The 15738-nt window shown below is 41.1% G+C and overlaps 1 protein-coding gene across 1 annotated transcript; it reads right to left on the bottom strand.

Moving 5' to 3' along the window:
* Nucleotides 1-10533: 10533 nt before the first annotated feature.
* On the bottom strand, nt 10534-14383 carry OTOL1 (otolin 1). Its single transcript, XM_031042685.2, has 4 exons — nt 14041-14383; nt 12549-12638; nt 11571-11642; nt 10534-11429 (listed from the first exon to the last, which is right to left on the bottom strand). Exons 1-4 carry the CDS (start codon nt 14381-14383, stop codon nt 10534-10536), a joined length of 1401 nt encoding a protein of 466 aa, XP_030898545.2.
* Between the last annotated feature and the right edge of the window lie 1355 nt (nt 14384-15738).

The following is a 15738-nucleotide window of genomic DNA, read 5'->3' as shown; positions in this document are numbered from 1 at the left end:
CAAAACAGTCAAAGAATAGGAACACCAAAACATTAGATATATTTCAGTCCTGAAATTGCTTCCAGACCAAGCATCATGACTCAAAGACAAATATTTTGCAGTTCAAAGACATGTATCATTATAGTTATTTAAGTTTAGCTCAATGAAATGGATATTAAATGTGAATAGTTTGAGCAGAAACACTTGAAAGTCTCATCACCAAGAATCTATAAAAGCATTCCCTATTTCTTGTACTTGATGAGAAGCTCTAGCACTCAGTTACACCCTTTGCCTTACCAAAGGCTGTTGCTTCAAGAACAGAGCAATCTAAATATACAGTGTGCTTATCACTGACGTAGCTGCGATATTCCTGTCCACCTTTCATTTATATTTAGCACTGCAGAGGTAGGAACCTCCCATAACAGCTGTGTCAGCCACACCAAAACTGCTGGCAAATTAATAGTTGCTCAGTCTTTCCCTCTGGTCATCATTACAGGCAGAAGTTAAGTAACACATGCATCAACTCCCTTCTCCCCATTTATTACCCAGGAGAAGCAGAACTAATTAAATATCAGCCTCAAAACAGACAATTCTTTCAGCATGAGGGAGACTGTGAAAAATCACATTCTCCCATTAACTTCTCATGCAGCACCAGAAGAGCTAAGTTAGAAACCCACCAGCCTGAAGACATTTTCTCCTCCAATTTACATTTTAATGGGAGGGTGGAGGACTTATTGCTAAGCATGAGGAGCCAATAGAGCTGTGCACACTCTCAGGGTCTAATGAATGCACTGACCCATATTTTTCACATTTTATGGGACAACAGGGAAAACTGCTGAAAGAGCTCATTTGCAGCTATGTTAATTACACTTTCTATGGGAAAACAGAGGAACATGCCACAAGGAGCTACCTGCAGCTGCAATTGTGGGACAGCTTAATCTATTGTTTAGAGCAGGTAATTGCATGCTGGAAGAATCAAAGGCTCTTATGACATCTGGATCACTGGGCTCTGTGGTGGTCATGGTCAGACCTCAAACTTCCTGAACTGTTCAGACCACTTCCAAAAGCTATAAAGGCAATGGGGATTTACTAGGAAAAAAAAAAAAAAAAAAGAGCATCTGAATTGAGCTTTCTTGTGTAATTAGATTCTCCCGAGTAACCGTAACAAAATACAGGGGAGTCCATAAAAAGTTCTTATCTGAGGCATTTTTCAATCTGAACTAGCCCCAATACTGACTGCATCTATTGGATAGGTGTTTCTCATCCTCTTCTCACTACAGGGAAACAGGCAAAGATAAAAGGAGCCCTGTGCTGCCATCCTGCTCATCAGCTTTCAGAAGCAGAGCAGCTATGCAATTTGAGAAATGTCAGCTTCCATCACATACTTCAGAGCCTTTCAATCCACATTTTATGGCATAGCAGCTGAAGATCACATTGGTGCATGTGAAGTAGGTAATAAAATGAGCTGTGGAATAGCCAGCAGAATTGCTCAATTTAAAAATAATGTTCCAGCAGAGGGTAAAAGAGCTGGTTGAAGGAGGGTCAGTTTTTGCCCTCTCTTCCATGCAGCATGTGTGGCTCTAGCAGAGCTTATCAGCTCACCTGGCCCTCCCAAACACCAAGAGCAAACACCTCTGTTAGATGCTCTAACATACACTTTGGGCATACACTCATGTCTGTAGCGATCAAGGTACCTCCTGAACAAGGCAGTAACAGGAGCATGAGGTTTCTCAACAGTTCACTCACATGACTTGCTGAAGTTCAATCCAGGTTCTTATGCAAGCAGGCAGTCACCCTGAACATCCATGTGTTACAAACAGTGAACATGCTCTTTCTAGAAACTGATGAATCCCTGATTATTTAATTATTTTATTTGGGGGGATCTTGAGAAGGGAAAACCACCATCATCTTCGACTCTTGTAACTGATCCCAGAGCAGATGCTCGGAGTAGTTACTGTTAGCTAAATTTCAGTAACATTGACTTTGAAAAGCTGTGACTTGCATGCCATGGAGATCCTGAAAGCTTTAATATGACTTCTGGCTTAACATGGCATTTTGTTTTGATACTAAAGAGCTTACTAAGGACTTGGAATCTTGTAAAGTTTTATGTCACTATTTCGCCCCATTCTCAAAGTCTCCTGCAGTTTCAGTTGTACTTTCCATGGCTCCAAGCTGCTTCACTTAAAAAGAAAACATTCTGAACAGGCTGATAACAGTTTCATCCAGGAAGATGTGTTCTCCAGGGTCATAACTGCTTTGAATCTAAATTATTAGAATTTGTGTTTATAAAGGTATCCTCCATAACCCCAATCTTACGCATTTAAAGCCAATGTTATGCAGCTGAATACCAAAAGAAAAAGGGCAAGAATCAAAGTGAAAAAATAACAATTTAGCTTACAAAGTGATTGTATTATCCTGACATTTTATTGACTCTTTAAAATTAAAGAGACACCGAGACAGATATCTTTATTGACTAGGTTGGTGCCCTTTCAATATCAAACTGATGAACAATCATATTAAGCTAGCCACATATTTATGAATACCCTATAGCCTAATAAATTCTTATGGAGCAATGACAGTTTACTTAGATAACTAGAAATGTCACAGTAATATTACACAAGCACCATAGAGTATTACTCACTTGAATCACAATCCAACTAAAATAAAGCCCAGTGCTTGTTTTGTGACTTCACCTTCATAGCAAGCTTCAGTATTCTAGCCCTTGGTGACTCAGCACAGTACTCCACAGATGTAATTTTTACTGACCAATTATTGATTTGTCATAAGGGAGCGCTTAGGTTTTAGATATAGAAAGAAGAAGCACAGAGATAAAGGCAGGCAAGAAACAACTATGGAGACAGTTTAACAATAAAGCAAGAATATATGTTCCCTTTGCCAGGGCAAAAAGGCACACCAGCAATTTCTCCACTGCCTTGTGGCTCTTTCCAAGAGAGAGGCATTTAAGTGTTAAGCTGTCCAGAAGAGACACGTTTACATTGATCTCTTAACAGAAGAACATAAGAGAAAGAAAAAGCAGCTTTGTCTGATTATCTACTCTCCCAGACATCTGCCTGGCTTCCCAAAAAAGGCAGAACTGGGCTAAGAGACCACACACATCAGCCCTTTTGCAAAAAAAAAAATAAAACAAATTAAAAACAGATGTTCCATCTTCCAACACCCACTTGAACTGAAAGCTCCTTGGAGGAGGAATGGGAGTCAAGCATTTCTATTATCTCAGAGGGGCTGCCAAAAAGAAAATTAATCATTTGTTTCACACCGCATCCACCAGAAAAACAGGAATCAAAACTGACCACACATTTCCAAGCTATATCTTACCCACTTCTGCTCTACTGCAATCTTGAGTAAGGAGCAATGATCTTTAGGGAGAAAATCTTCCATTTTCATCCAAATTAACTCAGGCTTTTCAGCAGCACTAGTGGGGGAAGAAAGATTTGGTTCCCCCATAGAAGCAGCAGCAGCTGAGGGCTTGCTGAGCTGCTCTCACACACAGCGTGCAAATGAAAAAAAGGCCCCAACCCTGTACTGAATTATGCAGAGCAAGAATTAGAGTTCTTCTCTAAAGCTGTGCCTTGACAAGTAAAATAATTCACTGAAAAACACATTCCTGGAAGCTCTGATCTGTTATAAGAACACAGTACTGTTGGACAAAAACCTTCTCCAAAAGACCTACCTGGAAAAAGAGACAGAGAGAGGTAAGGAAACACAATTACAGACTACAAAGTTATTTTGGTCATGCTGTGTAACACTTATAGATATGTACTTGGTTATTATGCATACAACAATGGTGAGGACATAGAAAGTGGCCAAGGACCAGCAAGGAGACAAAAGTAAATAATATTTTTAGTCCCTGCTATAAATGTATGTATGCATGTACACTGCAGATACCCAAAACCTGATCTGTAATCTCTTCAGATAATACTACACTCTTCCTTGTAAATAATCCTATACCAATTTTACTCCTATAAATTATTTCTATCAACAGCAACAACACTGAAAAAGAACAAGTCTTCCCTTGCCTCAATTGCCCTTGAGGTGCAACAGGGATTTGGTGCTCAGCTCATCTTAGTGCTGCTCATCACTTCAACTTTTTTCCCTACCAAGCTTCCCTGCATTGCTTCACTAGGACACAACTGCAATCTAAATGTGTTAAAAAAAAATCAGAACACACAACAAAAACCAACCAAAAAAAAACCCCAGCTCTATTCACTATTTTCCCTTAAACTCTACATGCTGTAGTTTGTAACCATATTCATTAGCTTCATTGACTTCAAATAGAAACAAGCAAAAGGTTCCCCAAAAGCTCACTGCTCCTCTTATCTGCTCTTTTCTTAAACACACAGGTCCAGACTCAACAGGGATGTCTCAGTAATCTCACTGAATTCAGTCAAAGACATCAGCAGGGAACCCAGAACACCAGCTTGTTTACTTCAATTAGGACAGAACTGGCATATTTTTAGAAAAACACTGCATATACATTAAAAATAAGAAATTCTAACCTCTTTTCCTGTTCTCTTCCTCTCCCACTACCTTTGCACCTTTAGATCAGACTTAGTTTTTTCCTGTTTACATGAGAAGAATATTTAATATTAATGACTGCACGTGTAATGATGAAGAATTGAACAGGCAATCCCAGGATTTGCACTGTGATTTTTACTAGCCACAGCCACCAACATTCATGACAGCACAGCCATAGGGTTTACAGAGGTCAGGCTGTGTCTACAGGAGGTTCGACGACCATTTAGACACCCTGAACATAAGTAGTAAAAGCAGTGCCTTCCTACCATACATGATCCCATAGTAAATATACAGACATCAAAATACCTGTGTGCATTGGCACATGTAAGCATAAAGGTGCACTCCCAGAAACAAGCATTTAAGGCTTACATTAACCAAAATGCCCCATATACTCCCCTCATTTTTTGTTGTTTGGTTTTGGGGGGAGGGAAGAGTTATTTAAATCCATTGACCATAAACAGGATTTGAGTCCTGTGGAACCAGCTGCATGGAGCTTTTTGATCAAATACCAGAAAATGAACTTATTTATGAGTTTATTCTCTCAAACAACATTCAATTTTTGCCTAATTTGAGGGGCTCTAATGTAACTATAAGACATTAACTTGGGACCTCACTCACACAAATACCTGTTTCATGAAAAACTTCAGAGGTTTCTGTTCGAGGATTAATTTCTTTTTTTTTTAATTTGAGTCAAAATCCACAGAATCTCAACCATGAAACAAATTGGATTGGAGATTGAAAAACAAAGCTTAAATTGAGAAAGATTAGTTAAAGCAAAGCCAGTGCATTTTCCTTCCATGTACAACAAAATAGGAAAGTTCTGGCTGCAGCAAATGGAACTACACCCAGAAAGGTTTTTCATTAAGGTATAAAATCCCCACTTAAATATTCCTTAAAAAAAAAAAAATCAAAGAAGCCATTAAAAATGAACAAAGTTATTTCAAATTTACCCAAAAAAATATTTGTGGACTTTTAACATATATATCAAAGTTCAGGTACCTCTGTAGAGGACTATAGCTGCTGTTAAAAGAGACATTGCAACATCATAAGGAGCAAGCCCTTTTCATTTTGAAATTAAATTGTTGTGTGGTGCAGTACTCTGCCATTCTGAAACTATTTCAACTAATATTTCTGAAACTCCAGCCTCAGAGGTACAACTTTGCAGACAGGGCACATAAAACTGTGACAGAGCTCTTACTGTGAATAAATAATGGTAGCTATATCTAGAAAACAATACCAGCCTACGCACTGTTTGATAAATATCCCCTATTAAGAAGCTCCAGCGTTTTACAAGCATACCAGGTAACTGGCAGTGATTGCACCATAATCCATTTTAATTCACATCAAAGGGTGTTTTTTCTTCTTTCAAGGGAGAAAGTCTTTCTACAGCCAAGTTGTAAACAAAGTTACAGACCTCTGAAAAAACAAGACATATTTCAGCTGAAATACCTCAATTTGGATTATTGTGTTTTCAAACTTGTTATGAATTTCTACCTTGAAGTCAGCATGCCTTCACTAAAATACATCAATTTTCAACTAAAGCAGTCTACCAGCAAGCACTCACCTGGCTGCTGCCTGAGACACAGCACATTAGTCCAAGAGGAAGACTTCAAAAAGGGCATCTACTTTCCACCACCCAAAACCACCAGTCAGTCTCTACTTTTAAAGAAATACAGCATTCTCAGCTATTGGGATATTACCTCTTTTATTAACCAACAGAGCAGCCCTCAGGCTTTGCAGATGGGCTTTGTTCTGGGGCAAACGCAGCTCACCTGGTGAGCAAGACAAGATGCCTGAAAGCAAGTGGTGGCTTTCAGGAGTGCAGGCCATCTGGCAAGCTAGAGAACATAGAGAGCATAGGGAGACCAGAGTTACTTGGTGTAGGATGATGCCTCTTATGTTATTCTGAGCAAAAACCAGAGCCCCACCAACAAAATCGTGAAAATCTTAGAATGGTTTGGGTTGGAAATGACCTTGAAGATCATTCCAACCTCCCCTGCCATGGGCAGGGACACCTTCCACTAGACCAGGTTGCTCAAAGCCCCATCCAGCCTGGCCTTGAACACTTCCAGGGATGGGGCAGCCACAGCTTCTCTGGGCAACCTGTGCCAGTGCCTCAGCACCCTCTTAGTAAAAGTAAATGCTCATATTAATGGTATTGGTGCAACATCTGAAATAGTGATGAAAAGACATGAAAAATACCAGAAGACTGGTGATTTTCTCCGGAAATCAGAACAGCTTTGTAATCTCATTAGAAATGATTGCAGCATAATTTGTGCCAGGTGAGAGTGTTTCAACACTGCTCTGACACCACTCCAGGTACTTTATTTACACTGGGATGAAAGCAATGGCATAAAGCAATGCTGTGTCAGGAGCCTTATTAAAGCATCAAGAATTATTTTCCTCCCCACCAGCATACTGTTTTCTGAGGTTAGATAGAGTGGTTGCAGCAAGGAGTCGTGACTACTCAGGACCCAAACATCTGATATTCCTTCTCTCCCCTGGTTTTACATAGAGGACTAAGCTGCCTAATGCAGAGCTCCAGTACATTTTTACTAGCAAGGCACCCACATCCTCCTGCATATTTAGCCTTACACATCCTAATAAAAGAAGCAGCTGCTTCTTATGGCCTTATGTCGGCTTGGAATAATTTTTCTTAGTTATTGAAAACAGCTGCTCTTCTGATTAGTACACTGAGTATTTATTTTCTTTTATACCAGTGTCAAATTTCTCCATTGCAACACAGATAGGAGACACTTAGTGTTACAAAATAAATCTGTGCTAAGTAGAAGCACAAGTGAAATGGAACAAATATTTTGGCATTTTTAGCAGTGCTACTTAATGAGACAAGGCACATCCTCAATCAGTTCATTCACTGTTGTTTTGACAGGGGAATGAAAAATGAGGAAAACCATATAAAAAATAAGAGATTCTTCTAATACTTCAAAACTTGCCATAGAGCAGTTTGCTTCTGTTGAAGGTTGTTGCAACAGAACACTTCACCAAAGTGCCCCACAGCAGTGAGATTACAAATGCTATTGGGGAAAAAATAATAAATAAAATAAAAGATGTCTTAAAATGGAAAATGGCTTGGACTGATGTTTTGTAGCCAGCTGGTGTTGGGGAGGCTACCTGAAAGATGACAGAAAAGGGTAAAGCCCAGGCCCCAGCAAGCAGAGATACCCAGCTGGTCAGCAGCTTTGTTCCCCCTTCTTCATTTCACCCAATCCCGAACATCTGCTGTGTTTAAAGCTCTGAAACCCTTTGAGCAGGGAAGCTTCATATGGCCTTTAAAAGACAGAAAGAGCCTACAGAAGCACAGCCCACCTGAGTCTCTGTGTGTAAAAGGAGGAGGTATGTGCATTTTTTTGAAGTGAAAATTTCAGCTGATTTGAGGCAATTTTTGAGCCCAGCTGTGGACTATTCTGATTAAAGGTATTTGGTTAACAAACAACACATGGTTTGGCTAATATACCAAAGTAGAAAAAATAGTAACATAGAGAATCAGTATCTTCCAGGCATTCTTGTTAATTCGATATTAACAAGATAAAGAGAACTCCCTCTCTACAAACACCCATATTTATCCAAACTGCCCCTCACTGTGCTTAACATGCTTAACTTTGCAAGATATTTGCTTAATGTATTTGAATTAAATTATAAAAAACCTGTTTTCAAAATAAATATCAATACTTTAATTTAAACTAAAAGTATCACTGGCACAGCTATAGACCCTGAGAAATTTATTAGCATGAAGGAGCTGTGTGTTATTTCAGTAGCTTGTTTGCATGCTTATTGAGCTCCCAGTCAGGGTTTCAGGAAGAAATCCCTTCCACTGGTATTTGGTTAATGATAAAATAAGTCCTTAGCACAGGTACCAGCACAACCTACCATCACAGCCCTCTAATATCCATTATAGGGGGGTTAGAAATTGGTCAGATTGTTTTACAAGCGTCCCACATTCTTCCCCAGGATCTGGAGTTCAGACCTTGCACAGCCTAAGGTGTCTCCAGCTGCTCCTGTTAACGTGCTCTTAGAGCACCTTGGCAGGTTTTAAGCAGCTCAAAGTCTCCTAATCTGGCTCCCCCCTCCACAGGTGTATTTTATGAAGAATTTTTTTGAAAGAAGCAGGTGCTCTTCTGGTTGTATGGTGTTGCCAGCCCTGCTTTTCTCTGGAGGACCAAGCAGTTAATTTATGGAGAGGACTAGATATGAGTGGATTCTTGAGAGACCCTGAATTTTTCAGTCTTTCTTTTGTAGAGGTTATTTGTGCTAAAAGTGTAAGAAACTTCAGCAGGAGAAGAGAAAATTGCTAGTCTGATGCCTATATACCACCATCTGTTACAGGAGCCATATGCAAAGCGGCATGAAAGCACAACAAAAGAATTGAGGGTGTTGTGACAACAGCGATGTAAAATTATTATTACGACTACTTGGTTTTCCTCAATATTTAACAGCTGCCAGGGAATTCATAGACTGAAATCTGCATCTTTTATATACTTAGTACTCTGGATTTGAACTACATAGGAACTCAGATTAAGTACCAAATTAAGTACCAACTTTTTGACAAAGCCAGTACATCTTACATTTAAATTGCTGATATTGAAAGAGGGCTGCAGAGCTGCCAAGTTGAAGGACCAATTTACATTTACCAGATAGATAGGACTAGCCTTTTAAAACTGTGGGGTTTTATATCTTAAAAGTTAACGGCAGTTCTCTGCTGTTCATTTTCCCACTGGATAAAATAAGTCTCAAGGACACTTCATCTTGGTGCCATGTAAAAAGAGGACATTAGAGACGGGGACATGATTTATGATGGTATTTAAATATGGTATGGAAAGCACCATGGCAATTTAAGCAAGAGAAGTAAGACCAACGGGAATAGCAGCCTAATCCACCCTGTCCATGTTGGGGTCAGACCCAGCATTCGCCAAAACACTGGGAAATGTCCCAGGCTTGTGACTGCCTGAGAAGCCAGGTAAATCACAGTGCCACTGAAGGCTGACTATGAGGCTTGAGTTTTATTTCTTAAAAAAAGATTGATTGGAAAAATTTTTTTTTGTGTCATAGCTAATATGCCAAAGGTGGTGTAAAGTTACTGCAATGACAGAAGGTGCATTAATAAGGAAACATATCCAATCTGACATACAGAGATTATTTGATGTCATATTTTTATTTCAGAAGATTCAGTTCCATTTTGGCAAGCCAGCTTTTCTAAAACGTGCCCACACTTCCCCTGGGCTGTCACAATGCCTTAGGCCTGGGGAGAGTGCCAAAGCCTGTATGCCTCCCCCTCCACCCTGCAGCAACGGCTGAATCAGTAGCAGCTCGGAAATAGGGGAGTTCCGAGTAGACTAATAAGGCGGATTATGCATCTCGGTTACTTTTGAAAGTTTCAGCTATATCTTTGCCTAAGGAAAATAGTTAGGTTGTTTTACTCTGATCAAATAGCTCTAGTACTCTTTCAGGCAAACCTTCATATAACTCATGACAAAGTCTACAGCACTAGATAATACCGAAAATATGATAAAATAACTGCAAATCTTTTCATGTGATTTCAAGAAACCTACTGCTTATGTTCACATCTGATTAAGTTCTATAAATCAAACTCTGCAATCTTTAACAAAACCAGTGGTTTTCAGTACCGATTTCCAGAGGCGTTTTGACCATGCAAGGATTACAGAAGCTGGCCTGATTAAAACTGCAGTTGGACAATGAGTTTCGTTACATAATTTGAATAGACTAATTACAAACTTGAGGTCTATGATGTGAAATCTGCACCCCATGATGGTTCTGCTGGTGTTTGAAAAATGGTTTCTCTTAGCCATCATCCACCTGCACAAAGGATGTGCCACTTCTTGGGGCTGCTAGTTAAAACTAACACATATTGCAAATATAAATGTTTTTGTTAAAAGATCACAAAACCTACCAATTAAACCAATATGCTAAAGGGAAGCTCATTTCTCCTCTCACAAACAGAGGGGAAAGCATGTTTCTCAGTAACATCTTTGACCTTTAAATCTATAGCAGTTTCTCAAAAACATCTGGATACAGAAGAAATCCTGTAAAGACGCTGTCATCCTCAGCACTGACATAGACCCCATTCCAGTCCCGTGCAACCTCCAGCCACACCTGGTCGCCTGCACTGAGCTTCAGGATGGTCAGGAAGGATGCCTGGTCAATCTCCTGGCTGTAGAGTGTCTCACGGGTTTTGGCCACCTTCTTGCTGCGGGTGACGAGGCTGACGCGGGCAGGGCGCCCTCTCACCGTCAGGTGGTAGGCAAAGACATAAGTGCCAGGCACACTGCAGTTGAATCTCCCAGTGGAAGGGCTGTAATCTTCTTGGTCATTGTACAAGATCTTGTCAAATCTAATGGGGACGTTGGGTGGAGGGAAGGGCTTGGACATGCCAGCGCTGAATGCTGATCGCAGGAGCTTTGCAGTGTCCCCTCGGGCACCCTTCGCCCCACGGGAGCCTTTCTTTCCTGGAGCCCCTCGGCCCCCTTTGCTGCCAGCAGCCCCCTTGGGCCCAGAAGGTCCTGTCACACCAGCAGGTCCAAGGTCCCCTTTTTCACCCTTACTTCCTTGCTCACCCTTTTCTCCTTGTTTTCCATCTGCCCCTGAAATACCTTCAATCCCCATTTCCCCTTTGCTCCCTTTTTCTCCCTTCATGCCCCCTTCCCCTCTCTCTCCCTTTGCACCTTTTCCCCCTGGCTCCCCACAGTAGCCCTTCTCCCCTGTGTCTCCCTTTTCACCTTTATCACCCTGTTCTCCATCCACTCCTGGGTTTCCAGCATCCCCCCTCTCTCCCTTGTCTCCTTTGGTCCCATTCTCACAAGTGTCCCCTTTGGAACCCTTTTGTCCCTTCAGGCCAGGGAAGCCATAGTTGCCCTTATTGCCTTTTACTCCAGCTTCACCTAAGAAAAGAGCAAAGTGTGAGGGAAAATAAAAGATTCAAAACATTAGTATTGAATTGGTTTACAGATGGAGGAGCATCACCAACAGGAAAGGGAAAGGTCAGCACAATATTTCTGGGTTTCCCAGCACATGTAACATACCTTGCATCCCAGGTTTGCCTGGATAACCAGGATTTCCACTTACTCCTCGCTCGCCTTGCTCCCCTTTGCCTCCTAAGACATTTCACCATTAATATACTGTTGATGGTGTTGTCTGCAGCACAGCAATCATTACACAGAAGATGACTGGTACCATTTTGCATGTGTCCCTCACTTCATTAATAAACTGGAAATGAGCAATGTATTTTCAAGAAATGCCTTCAGAAGCCATGGCTGAATCTCACAGCACCAAGCACTATCATGCAGACAACTGCATCTCACTCGAATGTTGGATTTCTGACTCTAATCAGCACCTCAACTGGGGGGCAGTTGCTGGTGTTTAATGGCAGGATGGAAATGATGACAGTTCTGCATTTCTCACTCCTGGATTGCCAAAAGTCTTGTTCAAGAAGTGAATCAAAGCCTAAGAGACTGCACTGAGTGAATTGCGCAGCATGATGCTGCTAGTACCCCCATTATCAGCTTTCCCATGTGTTTCTCCGTGACCAAAAGCAGCCACAGGATCCTACCAGTGGTGTGTGGCAGGACAGAGCTGCTCTGAGCTTGAAATGAAGGGCAGGGTTTCCTTTCTGTTACTACTGATGGATAATAATTGCTCTCATCTTAGCTGAGATAATTTTTTCCTGAGATACTTACATTGAAATGCAGCTTCTTCATCTGTGCGTGTCTTCCCTGGTATTTTTTTCCTATTTATATCCCTAATCCAAAGCAAACTGTAGTCAGATTTTAAACTCCCATTCCAAACAAGGAGTTTACAGTGAGATCTTTATGAGCAGCTGTTTGATGCTAGCTACGCATACCAAGTTACTGTCCCTGCACTAATGCCAGATAAATATCTCAAGGTGTCAATCTATATCAGCATACTCCATTTTATTTGATAAATACTTTTTCCTATAATTTTGTGGTATTCAATGAGGACAACAGCATCTGTTTCTGAAGTGAGCAGTTAGTCTGTTTTACCTCTTTCTCCTTTAGAACCTTTTGGACCTTGTGGACCTGGGGTTCCCGGCAGACCTTGCAGACCAGCATCTCCCTTTTCCCCCTTAGGTCCTGTAACATAATGAAATCCACAAAATTTTCTTAGTAACTCAAAAGTTTAGCTTCAGAAAGAAAATCTGCAATAATAGCTAAGCAACATGTCATTGAGGAATGTATATAAGGAAAACTTTGTTTCCATCGCCCTAGGAAGAGCTGGCTATTTTATTTGAAATCAGGCAACCAATGCAAAGAAAATGTGAGACAGATGGGTTCACCCTGAGCTCTTCTGCACTACACTTTGCGGACACTACAGCTGAAACCCTACAGTGGGGCAAAAGGTGAGGGGCAACACTGCATCACACGTGCTAGGGTTAGTGGGGTGCGTGCTTGCAGGTCCCCCGTCAGTCTTTCAGATACTGCAATCACCAAATCTTAGTTTTGCTTTTCGCTCTTGGCTGTAGTTAAACACTTTTAAACCCCAGCTTTCAGCTGCCTCAGAGCCACAGGAGCTCAGACATTCATAAAACATAAGCTGTAATCTGTCTTTAATATTTGAGTGCTTCTAAGAAGTTCCCACAGCTTTGTAATTGCCCGTCTCCTGAAAAAGAATTAAGTCTGCCAGTATAAAAGTGGAACCTGGCAGACAGCTCCATGCTATATAAAGGCTCAGTTGAAACGCAAGCAAGTTGGCTTCAATCTTTTTTTTACTTTTTCATCCACCTGGGAATCTAGAGACTCCCAGTGCACATCTGGGAGCACACTATGGAAGCTTCGATCATCACAATAGAACCAATTTGACACAGGTACTTTTCCGTCATCACTCAAGAGACAGATGAGTGCAAAACTCCCTCTGCAGCCACTATCTTTTCCCTTAGCCAATCCCTCCCAAGCTATGGGAAGTAAAAATCTCTCGAGTACCTTGTATTAAATGAAAAATATTTCATTATTTTACATTTCCTCAGATGAGTAGTTTCTATCTCCAATATTAGCGCTATTATAGTGAACATTTACACACTAATGCGCTATTCATTACATCAGTATTAGAATTACGCACTTTATAGATACATATTTTAGCAGTAGGAAAAAGAGACAAAGTACGTCTTATAAAACATTTAGGTGTTCTATACAAAGCTACCTCTAGTTAGGGCAAGTATTTATTTTAAAATTTGAAGCCAAAATTATTTTTGTATATAGCTTCTCCTTTTCCAAGAAAAAAAAACACACAAGAATACGGGCTTTTATCATAAACCTTCAGCAATGATACAGAACTACTTGCAAGTAGTTTTGAGGTTGATAAAACCATGGTTAAAGTGATTGTGAAAGCAAATCTGTGACTCCCAGGTGATCAGACACAGGGACAGAGAACTGAAAAGTGCATTTGCTGCATAAGCCTTGACAACTCATTTCTTGCAGGACAAGCAGGCAACAACTTGATGAGCTTTAGCTGAGTGCAGCGAGACAGTCATCACCATACCTGGGGGTCCCTGCTCCCCTGGCTGCCCCTGCGGCCCCATAGCAGGTGGGCAGCAGTCACAGCAGTTGAAGAAGAAATCAGCTGTGTCAAGTGTGTAGTTCTCAAAGGGGAAGAGCATGGTGGCCCCTCGGGCTGCAGGGCTCGGGGTGGGTAATTCGGCTCTGCCTGGTACTGCTGGGAACGGGCTTTTCCCCATGAGAGGGGGATGAGAGGCACTGTCACCCAGTAGCTGTAAGGTCTTTGTCTTCGTGTACTTCACATCTGGGGTCACCTTCACTCCTGCATGCACAGCAGTAACAACCAGCATCACAAACGCTGAGACAGGCCTCAGTGAGCTCCACATGCTGGCAGCTGCAGGAAAAAACAAACACAATAATTAATTGCTGCACAGCACCCTTTTGCATTCACAAGTTCCCCACAAAGCTAGCAGACCTGTGTGAGCAGCATCCAGCACACATGGGCACCTGTGTGGAGGACTACATTACAAAGTTTTACTTTTTATGGGGAAAGTAAAACAAAGTTAGCAAAACCTCCTGCCTGCTCACCCTAATTGACCATTGTGGTCCAGCTGTTCCTCTTAGCAGCTCCTGGTAGGTACCCGGAAATGGTCCCACAGGTATCAATAGAAGTTCAAGGAACTGACTGAGAGTTGCATGATAAGTGAGACACCTGATTTCTGATGGATTATCAGGAATAATTCACTAATTATTTCAGATTCCAACACAACTGCACAATATAAAACGCTTTGCGCTAAAAGGATAAATAGAAACAAAATGAACATCAAATATTCCAAAAATTTTATGTCAATATTTTCTTTGTTATAGACTGATTTTCTGGTCTTGTATATTCTTTTAGCATAAACTTTCAGGTCATTCTTTTTATCTTTAAAGGGTTGATTTAGCTGAACCAGAAAGAAAGAATAGTCAGTACACATTTTTTCCTATAGGACAGATGATGCCTCTCAGATGACTTGTCATATAAAGCATCTTTGTTTCTTTTTTAAACCAGTGTACTGACCTGTAAATACAAATGGAACAAGACTCCCTTTCTTGCTGAACCTGTAATCTGACCTTCCTTAGCAGCTAAGGCACTTCATTACATGAAAAAGTCACCAGCAGAAATGCTGACTATACTTGCCATCCAGAAGGCAAAAGGTGGTCTGACTCAAAGTCAGGTATTTGGGGGCTGGATTATAATCTTCCCACCTTTAAGAATTCCATTTTAGAGGAAAAAGTAATGTTTTTTTTCCATATTCACAGAAAATCAGATCATTTAATGGAAAATTGATTATCCACACAAAATCCCCAGTGATCACTGTTGGCCATTGCTTCTGTTCAACTCATTCTTCACCCCATTGCCTCCCATAGAGGGTAAAATATCCTTTCTCTATGCATGTATCGCATTAGTACAGGATACCAGGCACTGATTCTTGTCATAAACTCATATTTAATCCCAGCCAGCCCCAATCAACCTTACCATGAATAGTTTAACTCTAGGGCAGCAGGTGCAGGAGGACAGCACTCAGCGCAGGCAGGCAGAGAGGAGCCAGACCCTACAGAAAGCAGCAGGGAAGCAACTGTAGTTGCAGAGAAGGAGGGTGATCTGCCATCTAGGAAGAGCAAAAAAAACCCAACCAAATTCTCCTGTTGAAGAACATGCTCATGCAGAAGTGTTTTGTGACTGCTGGAGATAACTAAA

Source organism: Melopsittacus undulatus, chromosome 6, assembly GCF_012275295.1.
Source record: "Melopsittacus undulatus isolate bMelUnd1 chromosome 6, bMelUnd1.mat.Z, whole genome shotgun sequence".
In the NCBI taxonomy this organism is placed as follows: Eukaryota; Metazoa; Chordata; class Aves; order Psittaciformes; family Psittaculidae; genus Melopsittacus; species Melopsittacus undulatus.
Note: the sequence above shows the minus strand (reverse complement) of the source record. Positions and strands in the feature narration are given on the sequence as shown.